Consider the following 13444-nt stretch of genomic DNA (forward strand, 5'->3'; position numbering starts at 1 on the left):
GTTTATATGTGTTTTTTAATTGAAAAATTGAACATAATTGAAATTTGTTTTTATTAAATGGCTTAAAAGCAAAACCAGTACAAGCAATCAAAATCTTGTGGCAGATGGGAGTGATGTATGGTATATAAATGTTATAATGTGCCAAGTAAAAAACTATTTGAGTTTTATAACTGTATGTTTAATTAATGCTTAATTAGTTATGAAATTTTCAATGTTTAAAATGTGATAATAATTAAATAATCATTTCTTCATACTATTTCAAAAATTTATGCAATTACTTTACTCTATGTATTTTAAATTAATTGTATTTATTATTTATATATGTTTGTAGTGTCATTTTTTTTATATTGTATGCACAAAATTTCTATTTACTAACTTAATATATATTGTTGTTTATTTTCAATTATGTTAACAAATATATATTCATTGTATATATATTTATTTAATGGTATATCTTTCATTATATTAGCCATATTATTGATGTAAATTCACATCTGCAGAGTTTGAGAATTTATGTTAATAAAAGATTAAAAGTATTGGTAACCCTTTGTCAATACATGTGCTTGTTTACATTTATGTACGCTATCAACAATATATGTCAGTAAGTCTCCAAAAGCTTAGTTTTATAAACTTTTCTACATAACGACAGTTTCAGATGCGTTATATTACTTGTGCTTATAAAACTGTACGAATTAGTTGGCGTAGATTACTTGCGCTACTCAAACTGTTAGAATGAAAAATTTTAGTTGTATTGTGCCAGCGAAAAGTTTTCCTACAAGAAAAAGTTTTAATTCTTTTTTTTTTGTCTAAGCAACATAATTATACTGTCATTAAAAGTATTAATATTTTTACATATAATAACAAATTAAAATTTTATTTACAATTGATTGTTTAAACGTCCATTTTGACGAATTGAACTAAAACTAATTTCTTCCTTAATATAACCTATTGTTTTCCATAGAAATATTGCAACAACAAAAATTTAATTTTATTATTTTTAAATATTATTATTATATATTATTATTATTTTTAAATATTATTATTATATATTATTATTATTTTATATCATATTTAATTATTTAAATATTTGTCTTGTATATTTTATATCAATTAACGGACAGTATTAAATTTAAAAACGTACACAATTTTAAAAATAATGATGTGCTTTTATGGTAGGGTCTATAACGTTTATAATTTATTTACAACGTTGAGAATTTTTTCTTATCAATCAAAATTTTTGCTTACAAAAATATTTAATTACATTTAACCTTGCCAATCATTGAAATGTATTGAGGCATCCACTTAGGCAGAATTGGAAATTTTCCAAATAACAAAGTCGTCCCCCTTCTCCTGCCAATGCAAGAATGTCTTTTTATCTTATCGTCCGACGCAACATCGCGACGTTAACAGCGAACAATTGTGAATTAATTTCCATATTCGAAAGCGTAAACAGAGTGCAGTTCATTAAACCTGTTAAGTAATGATTGGCTAAGTTTCCGTCACAAGTGTTGGGCAGAATCTCGAAAAGTTTCCACATCTGACTCGCAAGTGCGCAACTGACTGGAAACTAGTTTCTCGTCGCTACTGCCAATCCGTCCGGCGCTCTCTGTGCCGCACGTGATGAACTGCGTTTATCGTAGACAGACGAAGCGAAGCATGCAATCCAAGTGTACATACAGCGAAGTGTGCTTTCCTTGCGGCTTGACACAGTTAATCGGGGGATTTTTTTCTGTTTTAAGCTTGAAGGTGAATTTCCAAGTCTTGTGCTTCTTGAGACGCAAAAAAAGCAGAAAAAAACTAACTTAATTGCAAGTGAATTTATGGCTGAGTTGGAGAGCAAAAGAGGCGTTTCTTTTTTTTCTAAAAGTGACCCTGTCTCTACAAATTAAAATTTTGTTAATGTGGAAAATAAGCAACAAAAGTCCCCAGAAGTGTCCAAATAAGAAATAATAATTAATTTTATTTTAAATGATTGTTATTGAGCAATCTAATTTACAATGTGCTTTTCAAATTATTTTTCGAATTATTTTGGAATTATTTATTAGATTAGTTCTTTCACTAACCTTCGGGGTTTTTCTATTAATTAATAGACTTAATAAAAGAATCGTTTAGATTTCTATTATTTATTTTTATACTGAGTAGTTTTAATTTGTGTTGAATTCTGTTTTTATAAAATAAAACAAATTCTTTAATGATATTTAACAATAATAATTTATCTAAGTCAATTTAAGGGATCACCACTGGGGCAACATGTTATGGTAAGGGCCACAAATGTGTCAGCTTTCAGACAACTAACACCCACTACTGTTTACCTGTGTATTATGATAAGGTAAAGTTATGTTATAAACCACAAGTACAGAAAGGGTTTATATAAGATATTGACTTGACTGGCAACAAATTATATTTTTTATGAACCATAAGCCTAATACGATTTATTACTACATTAGCAGAAACATTTAGTGGGTTCGTTTGTTTGCAGTTCTCGTGAGTATGGAAAACGGTGGTGCATTGATAATTGTACCAGAAGTGGCAGTCGCAGAAAGAAGATGTAGTTCAAGACCGTGCGGAGTGAACAAGTTGAAGGAACACTTATCGTTCTTAATATTTAACTAGACTACAAAAAAGGCATACGCGATTGAAGACTCAAGTTTAGGGAAGACGGTGACTTATTGAAAAAGGTACTTAACTAAGAAGTCAAAAAAGAAAAAAACATGAAGGAGTGAACTATGAATGTGATGAAATAATGAAGTTTAGGGAACTCTAATTGTAATGGATATACCAAATTGGAAAAATGTGATACGAATGACGATATAGCGTTAAGTACTGAGACCTACTAGACTGACTTAAGACTTTATACAATCTCAACATCAGTAGTGGATTTCGGATACATTATTTCTTGGCAAATCTTCAATGTTGCATTGTTTATTTTGAAAATCTTGCAGCGTTTTGATAACAACGGTTATCAAACCCAAATATCTAAGAATCTGCAATTTATTTTTATTTTAATTTTAGTGCTGAAATTTCTGTTTCATTGCACTGCAAAAAAAGTTCAACAAACTCTTATCAATTGCAGTGTAGAAATTTAAATCAAAACAAAAATTCAAATTTCAAAAATGAAAAATGAGTAAAAACAAATAAAAACATTAAAATTAATCAATTTTTGTAAAACTTAATATGTTCGACAGTTTCCGGTCAAAATATATAAGAACCCAAAAGAAAGACGAAATAAAAAATAAAATCCATGGGTGTGCAATTTAAAAAAAAAAATTGCCAAAGGCGTACGTGCGAATTTATAATAAAGAAACCAAAACCTTAATTAATAATATTTTTGTTTACTTTTTTAATAACAAAAAAAAAATAAATAAATAAATAAATTGCCAACTATGCATTTAGGAAACAGTGAGATTTTATTTAATTGCTTTAAATGAAGCCCCAAAACTACATAATTTTTTTTATTTAATATTTTTGCAATATTCTTTTAAAATTTTTTAATATTTTTTTTTTTAATTTATTTATTTACTTATATAAATGAAGCACTTAATTAAATAAATGCGTTACCATTTGTGGTACATGTAAACAACCAGTGCCATGAACACATGACCCAAGTTGAATAATGCCACCGGCTGAAAAAGTTTCTAGTCAAGTTTTCACGACCCCGTTTCATGCTTTTATACAATAAAGAACTTACGAGTTCTTGGAAATAAAATGGTCAATAAAATAAAACGCAAATATGGGCCACACTTTGGTTATATGATCAGTAAGCCGATCGCTGAGAATTAAAATAATATTTTCAATACAAATTTGCTGACCTACATAACCAGTAAGAAGTTAAGACGGCGATGATATCATTGCAGTATATAAGACGAGAGTGCATATTGTATAATCATGCAATTTATATTAGAACCTTCAAATATAATATTAATTGGAGCTAGATAATATTACAAAATTATTATATTTATTTGTTTTCAACTGCTTTTTAAAAGTTTTAATTAGAAATAGCCGTGATTATATAGGTCACTTCCTTAGGTTACCATAATAATCGTTGCAGAATGTCGATCTCGATTCTTTCTAGTTGCTTCTGTTTCGTGCACTTCTTCTTCAATCTCATATGGACTCCTCCATCTTCTTTCTCTGACTATGGCTTGAGATACCATTCTTGCTATCGTCATGGCATAAATGAACTAACAAAGTCACTGAATAATAATTAGCTGAATAATTTCAATATCGGGTTAGACTAGTGATAAGTTATTGAAGCGATTCGAGTGATCCATTTAGTCTACTTGGCTGCTAGTATTACTGTACAAAAATCGAAGATTTCAAGCAATTGCGAACCTTTAGTATAATCAAAGGTGCTATTATTATTAATTTTTTATTAAGCAAAGTTGTGATTTATTATTAGATTGCATTTAATTATAATTTATTTTTATTAGATTAATAGACCTCCAGAGCAAATTACTCATCAGAATTAACAAAAAATATATTATATAAAATAATTTTTGTGATTGCTCAGTTATCGCACTAGATCATTGTAGCTGCAAGTACTAGCTTGAAAGTACTAATTTGATTTATATAATAAAATCTATTATCATTTTTCGAGAATCATTTTCTTCTCCAACTAAATTAAGTTTCTACAAATTATTATTAATAAATAATAAAATATCATTTTATTTAACAATAAAAGAGCCAATAAACGAAGTAGATTTCCTTTGAAAAATCTCCCCTGGAAAGATTTAACAGTGAAAATTACGCATAAGATAATTTTCACGACAACCATTAAGACCCCATCTCGATGTACTCAAGAAACAAGATTGATAATGGTTTTTCCTATAAAATAAAAAGTCATTTTGACTGACGTCAAATTTTCATCGTTTCTTGGTAGACAAAACGTTCTTGAAAATAAAATCAGAAATAGGCCAAAGAAAAGTGAAAAGTTGTTTTATTCTCGAAAATAAAAAAATTAAAAAATAATTAATTTATATTATCAATTTGGATAGCGGCCAAAATAAAGCAAGGGACTCACTCATATGTGATCGAAGACATGATGATTTCACAGCTGGTACAGAGAAGCGTGCGACTATCACAATTCATAAGAAAACAAGTGTCCAAGAAAGTGGACTGGGTATATTTCCCGAAAATTGAATGAAAACATATAATAAATTGGTTTTATTATCTATCTTTCTTGAGAATATATTAAAAAAAATTGATTTATTATCTGTTATATTTAAAATGATAATTGTTCGTAAAAATAAAAAAGAATTGTTACTCATGAACTTAATTCAATGAAATTAATAGTTGTCAAGGTGAACATAAATAAAATATAATTAGAATATCTATAAATAATATATGTTTTGGACAGATCAAATAGCTATTTGCGATTACTATCAAATATCTAACATTAGTAATATATTAATTAAATTACCTAAGTATAGTTACCCATAGATGTTCGACTAGAAATAGCAGAGACTATAGGAATATTTGGGCAACATCTCCAAACATGATATACACATTGTAACTTGTTCTATAACTATACTCTATAATATAAAGTATTAGAACCTATGTACAAAGAGCGTTCTACGAATTCGTATGATTGGACGAAATTTAATAGATTTAAATTTTATTCGCATAAAGCTCTCCATGAATCAGAATAGGTTATTGTAGCACAGATTCTAACATACATATATACGTCACACTGTGTAAATATATAAATACATATAAGATACATGTAAATAAGATAAGATAAATGTATTTTGTACGTTTGCTTGTTTGATAAGATTAAGCATATAAAGTGCAATATATTATTTTATTACCAAATTAATACATTTATATAAAACTTTAAAAAATGTAAGTTCCCATTTCTAAAGATTCCTGAGAAGTACAAAAGCAACATAAATAATCAATATACATATATACTAAATTACATTATTATATTAGCATTATTTTACTATAATAAACGAGTTGTGGTCTAACTGAAGAAGTCCCTTCTTAAAAGTGACTATGAGTCCCATGAATATAATGAATACACTTAAATGTGAATATAATTTTGGAGTAGAGTTTTATTAGGATAGGTAAGGACATTGTGATACTTCCAAAGTTGCCTAGGAGCATCAAGTAACACTAAATGTTGTTTACTCTTGGTACTATCCTTTGAAAACCATTTGCCATTTCATATAAAGCTTAAAAAATAAGTTTACTTTACTCACTTCTATTAATCCTTTTTAAGTCCATAAATATATAAATCTATTTTAAAATCGAAAATGTGGCAGTAGTAAGGAAAATTTATATCCAAAATTTACTTTTCAACCAAGTGAATTCTTTTTAAGGGTTTCATACATTACCAAATATCTATTATCAATGGCCTTTTGAATTATTTAATCGTATAATTAGCCATATTTAATTTTTAGATATCAAGTACCAGGCGAAAATTGCTCTCCAATTTGAAACATGCAGAAAATTATCAACTATTATATATATATTATTATTTCATTTTATATATATACATATGTATATATTTTATATTTTTTTATCTATTATAGAACAAACTACAAAAACTTCTATATCAATGTTTAATAAAACAAAGACGTTATATTTTTCCGTTTTATTATTAGAACATAGTGTTTCCCTTTATTTTTTCAAGTGTAAACTATGTGTGTAAAGAAAGTACCCGTAATATTACGCATCTGTTTAAATTATAGAATTTTCTTACAATAATTTAAAAAACATTCTTTTGTTGCACAATATTAAAACGGGTACTCACCAATGTATAAAAAGTTGTATTTTATTAGTACACATAATATTAATAATTTAAATAAATAAAAAGAGTAACAATTTTTTAATTGTCACACATTTTTTTGCAATTTTTATTGTTGTACTTACCCGTGAATAAAAATTTTAAACGAAAAATCCCTAAATTATTATATGAGAATCACAAATTAAGTCTTAAGAAAAAAACAAATTTTTAATAAAATATTTTTAAAGTTATGCTAAGAATATTAAAAATTTATTTTATACCTTTTACTCATTATATACACGTATGTATGTAAAACGTGTTAAGAATATTAATTATTTTATCATTATCATATATAATAAATAAATTTTTTTTGCAAGTTCATACGATTAAATATTACATAGACTTTTATAACTGATATTTATTTTCAATATTAACCGATATATAGTCAAAGCAAATCTACTAGAAAAAGAAAACTTCAGTCGAAAATCCGAAAATTTGAATTTCTAACCGACAATTTCCTCGGTCTCTATAAAGAGGGTGAAGTAGAATTATAATGTCTCTCTCAACTGAATCATATGCTTTTCATTATCTATAAACTGGTGAAGAAGAATTATAACACAACTCGCACTAATTAATCAAATGTTTTTTCTAAGCAAGGATCTTAACTGGAATTAGAAAACTCTTTTTCGAGAATCCTGCATAACTATCAAAAATTGTACCATAAATTTAGGCTCACTACATAGAACTCTTAATGATTAGAGAAAGTGACCTTTAATTCTAGTAACACTAGAGAGTCATAGACAGTTTAAGTGAAAGCTGTCGCACAAAATTCTTTAACTTAACCAATAAATATGCACTCTATAGTAGTGAGTCTCAAAGACAACTTAAAAAATTTCGAAAGTGATCGAATAAAAGATCATTTAATACCAAATTTGTCCATGTAGCATCATCGAAGGCCATACTCATCACAGAACTGAGCATTTAATGCCATATCCTCTTACGTAAGTTTATCGTAAGACATGGCTCGTGAATAGCGATATTAGCTGAATTAACAGAATGTATCCTGTTTTCAAAATAGGCACTTGGGTCCAAACGCTTCTCTCTACGTTCCTTTAAAAAAAATTCAAATTTCCAAATTAATATTTTTTAATAATAGGCTTTGAATGCACTCAGAACTAAAAGATCTATTGTGCGTCTAAAGGCTCAACTAAAACAATTCTAGACTATTAATAAATCTCGTAATTGCTGTGGGCTTAAGTCGTAACTACTTTCAAGGTAGTCGAGTCTACGTCTTGCCGCCACTGGGCAATTGCATAGGATATGTTCTGATGTTTCTTTCTTCTCATGACAGAGCCGACAGGAATCACGTTCTTCTGCACCTTTAATTTTCAAATTCTTCGATTACTGAAATGCGATTTTAGTTAGAGGTCCTTTACAATTTGTTGGCTGAGATCTTCTCAATTAGTTTCTAAGAGCTGGTTTTAGTGGGTAAAAGGATTCGACCGTACTTAACCACTTCAAAAAAAACCTAACATAACCTATTTGAGTTTGTGCTCATGTGTCAATTTTTGGAAAACAAAATTAATTAAATGTATCTATTATTAATTATTTAATTTATTTGATAAAATAAATATTTAGTATTTAATATATTAATTTATTTTAATTACTTAATATTAACGCCAGTATTTTCATGAAACTACTTGCATGCTAAAACGTACTCTTCTTATTACGTTAATCAATTTTTATAGCCTCAAAAAAAAAAAGTTAAAAGAGAGTAAAAAACTTAATTAATTTTATTAACAGTTACCAAAAATTCTCTTAAGAAATAAATCAACTGAAAGAGCAGCTAAAAAATCAGTTAACACATATCAGCAAGCAAAAAAAAATAGAATGAAATTAATAAAAATAAATAAATTCCCATAAAAGGTAAGTCAAGTCGGTGCATGCACTTTTGTGCAAAATTCCGTGTAAATAAATAATAAAAATTAATCTTAAGAGTTTAAATTTTATAAACAGTAAATAAATAAATAAGAGGAGTTGAATGTGATAACATAAATTCTGTTTATTATTGATTATTCTAATTAATTAATAAACAATAATTAGCAAATATGTAGTTCAGTTCATAAAAATTAATCTTAGCAGTGCGAATCAAACAAATAAAAACAAAAACAAACATTAAAAATTCACAGAAACGGAAAAGAAAAGCTGAGTCGGTTTTTACGCGCCAAGCCATTGGCTTTTTAATTCTGTTTTTTTTTCTACTCTGTGTTTTTTTTTTTTAATTAGTCTGTATTGTATTTTACTCTGTGCTTTTTTTGCTCTGTGTTTTTGTTTTTTTCATCTTCTTCCTCTGACTATTTTGCTATACGTATCTCTATTAGTTCTTGTAAATTTTTTTATTGGGGAATTTTCAATTGAATTCAAAAATACAAAAACAAACACAAGCCACACAAGTTCACACAAACTCATGCAAATAGCCAACCTCACAGCCAACCTCACAGCAATTCTCACGAATTCCCATTTAAACACAAAAAAATGAGTTTCTTATCTGTCACCTCCGCCAGAAATAAGAGAAAAATTATTGAATTGAGTAAGCTTTTGTGGCAATGCGCTGAGCACGAATACATGTGAAAGCTTATAATTTCTTATGAAATTCAATGGCGAACGAAGCGTGGCGGAGAGCCACCCTATAAAAGCGAACGCTCTTCAGTGTGGTTATTCATTGTGAAATTAAAAATCAAAATTGAAACAAGCCGAAGCAAACGCAGCGGATAAAACGCGCTAAGAAATCTCAAGTGAAAAAGTTACGGAAAGAATTTCATAACAAATCAAGAAAATTTAAGTTTAGCGGAAAATCGCGAAAAACTACCGGCAAATCATAAACAAAACGCAGTGGATTAAATTTACACAGCAAAGAAACAAAAACAATCAAAAAGAAGTGTTAAGAAAAAAAATTTACACAAAAGACATTTTGCATACAAAAAATTTGAACAATTTGAAGAATTTGAAAAATTTGAAGAATTCAAAGAATTTAAAGAAATTGAAACTTTCTGAAGAAAGCCGTGTTAAAATCACAAACTTTATAAGTTTACAAAAACCTACACAAACCTCAGCGGATATAGCTGCCTACCTTACAACAGTGCAATATAAAAGCCTGAAAATTCCTCCATACGAGCAACACTTTGCCTTTACTAGTGAACACAAAATGGTCGTAGAAGAAACTCAATACCACAGTATTTCCAATAAAGAAAACATTGACAACGCCGTCATGGATTACTCAAAAATTGGACGCACAGTCAAGTCAGCATTGCTGAAAGCCCAAGCTGAATCCCGTGTCATTGTGGGGCTCAGTGCAGCCATTAAAGTCTTATCGAATGCACCCGAAGGTTCACTCTTCTGTTTGATGGCTGTACCAGAAGACGGTGACTCTGCCATGCACATGCATGAGGTGCTACTCGAAGCCTTCTGCTATGAGAACGACATTTACGTCATCAAAGTCGACAGCGCAGCCAAATTAAGCCGCATCTTGGGTAAAACAGATATGGAATCATGCTGTCTTGTACAGAAAAGCTGGTCTGGTGATGATCAGCACGAAGAACAACTCAACAAATCAGAAAATCTATTAGTTGACTATTGTGAAGCATTTTGGGATTCACCACAGCATCCCATTGTTGAGCTACCAAACGTGTGAATTTGTGTGTGTGTGTGTGTGCAGTAAGCAATTTTGAACAAAATCCCTACTGAGAGGGTAAAAATGGTTTAAAAATAATGAAATACGTCCACGGTGTCTGGATAATGCCGACATTTGCTGAATGTTGATATAATAACAAACAAATTTTGGATAATAATGGAGTAACCCTAATTTAAGTTATCTACTTAATACTTAACAATTAACGGGAATATTCAAGTTGCAAGTATTCCAAAACTTATGTATGTATGTAAGACTATCTATCACAAGCTTACATTTAAGTTAAAATTTTAATTTAAATAAAATTGTTGAAAACGAAAAATGTTAAAAAAAGATTGTTTGGAAGAGAAAAAAAAATTGTTTTAAAATTAAAAGCTAATTAAAGAATTTAAATTTTAAGTAGAATATCAGCTTAAAAATATTGCAAAACATAATTTACATATTAAAGAACCCGCAGCGTACTCGTTCGATTATAAGTACGAGTACGAGTGCGGGAAGCGAGTGCAACAGTTGCACTTGCTTGAGACTTTCACTGATAAAATATAAAAAAAAAACTAAAACCAAAAAAAAAAAAAAATGAGGAAGTAAACTTAAGTAATTCACAGCTTACACTTAGCAAAATTTTATATTAAAATTTTCACGCAATAATTTCATTACTCGTACGAGTGGCGAGTAACGAGTTGCGAGTTGCAAAATGACCTTAAATTGGATTGTACAATATTGAAAGGCAACTTATTTAGTTAATAACATTTTATGATATATTTTTTAAAAAAAATAAAATGTTTAAATTAATAACACAAAATGAATGTAAAGAAATTGTAACTGCTGATTTATGAAACAAGAAGATAAATGAAGTTTTTGTTATGTTAGCTTTTTGTTTCGAAGTAACTTGTTTTTTTTAATATAATTAAAAATAAATTATATGTTATTTTAAACTTTAAGTTTATTTTTGTATACCTGTATGAAAAATTATGTTTTTAAAACAATTAAAAATGAAAAGAAAACCAAAAATAAAAATAAAAGAAAATTATGAATTCAAATTTATTTGTTTTATTTTAAAAAAAAGATTATTCGATATAGTATACATTTGAAAAAGGGAAGTTTGTTTCTATTTATGATATTTAAATCATTAAGAAAAATATATGGGAAGTCAATCTATTTCATTCACTTGCATTAATATATGCGTCATAGCACATATAATAATTTAATTATTTTACATTTGAAAATGGAAAGTTATATTCAATAGTTTCATACAATTTATCCTGAGGATAAGAAAAACGAGTTCAATGGCTGGCACGGAAATATAACAACAGACATCACAACAACATAACATCAAAGACGACAATATGGAATCAAAAACGCTCACAACATTATATATGCATATGACATGCTTATGATCGGTCTGCATTGCGAAACCGAAATTCATATTTGCTAAAGACGCTCCTTTTATACGTACTTTAGAGCCTACATTTGAACAAAGGAAATGCATGTAAATCCTTAGTGCTTGTCGATAAGCATTACCAAAACAAAATTGATATATACTAATAACGCTCCTATTATTTGTACTTTAGAGCCTAAATTTAAACAAACTAAAACTATGATTGCTCATAGTATATAATATTATATTATTTATAAAATTATATCAAAATGGTTACAGGGTCCTCGGGGAGATATGCAGATCTGAAGTCAATTATTGCTTAGTCTGATGAAGTGATAAACAATAATCTAATCAAGATCTAAAGAGGGGTTTTTAAAATACCTCGAGTTAAGAAAGAGTATAAGTGCTTAAGTGCACTAGCTCAAAACAGCTTCAACATAATAATAATATAAAAATACTATTTAACTTACAAAATTTGTTATCAAATTCTTTAGTAGATAGAAACTTACTACAATATATTAAAAAAATAAAACCCTTTTTTAAAAAATTGATAAAATCATCATAAATTAATACTATTAAGATACTTTTCAATAGATGTCAACATCTGACGGAATTCAAAATAGCTCTATTGTTTTATGTTTTTCAAAAGAAGGAAAATATCAAAAACCGTATGATGAAACTTTAATCCACTTAAACTACTTTTTAGGAATAAACTATGATTATCTTTTAGTCAACTATTGGTAAAGAATCAATAAAGAATAAATTGCTAAAATATTTTAGTCAGTTATTTCTAAAAATCCCTGATTACAAAATCAGACCTTAAATTAAGCTAAGGTTAAATAAAAATTTAAGTCAAAGTTTAAGGTGTAGCACCTTAATCTTGCCTAGGTATAATGCAACAAATTGTGGTCAAAGAAAGACCAGCAGTACTTTTATTTAGTATCAAATTGGATTTCATTAACATAGATTATCAACTTTGCCATTAACAATATATTTTTGAACACAAATCCATTAAAATTTATTCTAAAAACATTTTAATTGAAAAATTATATCAAAATCTCTGATGTGTTTTCTTTCAGTCTAGCGTCCAATAGTGAACTTTCTGCTTCTAATAATTTCTATCATATTTCTTTAAAAATACTACTGCTTTAAAAAAAGGGTCTTTCCCTTTTTCGTTTTAAACGTTTTCTGCATTTGGTCAATATATTACTTCACTGTTATTGTTCTAAAGTTCGAGTTCTTCCCTAACTTAAAAAGAAAAAAACTTTTTTAAACATTATTAAATTGAAAAATAAATATTAAAATTATTAAACAATAAAAAAAGTTAAATTAATTAATTAATAAATATGAAAAAAGAATTGACTTTGGATTTAGTTATAAAAAAACAAACATATATATTGCTAACATAAATAATTTATGTAATAAATGAATTACTTATTATTTTTATTATTATTTTTTTATGTTAAAATTATTTGATTTATGTATAGATATACCTATGTATGTATGTATATATGTTTCTGCATGATGTTATCAATAGACAGTGTCACAATGTGTATTCTGCTAACTAAGCAGAGAACCAAAATAAACTCAAAATAGTGTTAAGACATTTGGATCCAATTGTCAATTTGTTTATAGGGATGCAAGTCTATTA

The 13444-nt window shown here is 27.8% G+C and overlaps 1 protein-coding gene across 1 annotated transcript; it reads left to right on the forward strand.

Moving 5' to 3' along the window:
* Nucleotides 1-9745: 9745 nt before the first annotated feature.
* On the forward strand, nt 9746-10733 carry LOC119685095 (growth arrest and DNA damage-inducible protein GADD45 alpha-like). Its single transcript, XM_038099294.1, has one exon. The coding sequence runs from the start codon at nt 9933-9935 to the stop codon at nt 10416-10418; it is 486 nt and encodes a 161-aa protein (XP_037955222.1). The 5' UTR covers nt 9746-9932; the 3' UTR covers nt 10419-10733.
* The last annotated feature ends 2711 nt before the right edge of the window (nt 10734-13444 follow it).

This window comes from Teleopsis dalmanni, chromosome 2 (assembly GCF_002237135.1).
Source record: "Teleopsis dalmanni isolate 2A chromosome 2, ASM223713v2, whole genome shotgun sequence".
In the NCBI taxonomy this organism is placed as follows: domain Eukaryota; kingdom Metazoa; phylum Arthropoda; class Insecta; order Diptera; family Diopsidae; genus Teleopsis; species Teleopsis dalmanni.

Excerpts from the sequence above, each read along its gene's own strand:
- LOC119685095 (XM_038099294.1), top strand. The coding sequence starts at position 9,933 with ATGGTCGTAGAAGAAACTCAATACCACAGTATTTCCAATAAAGAAAAC.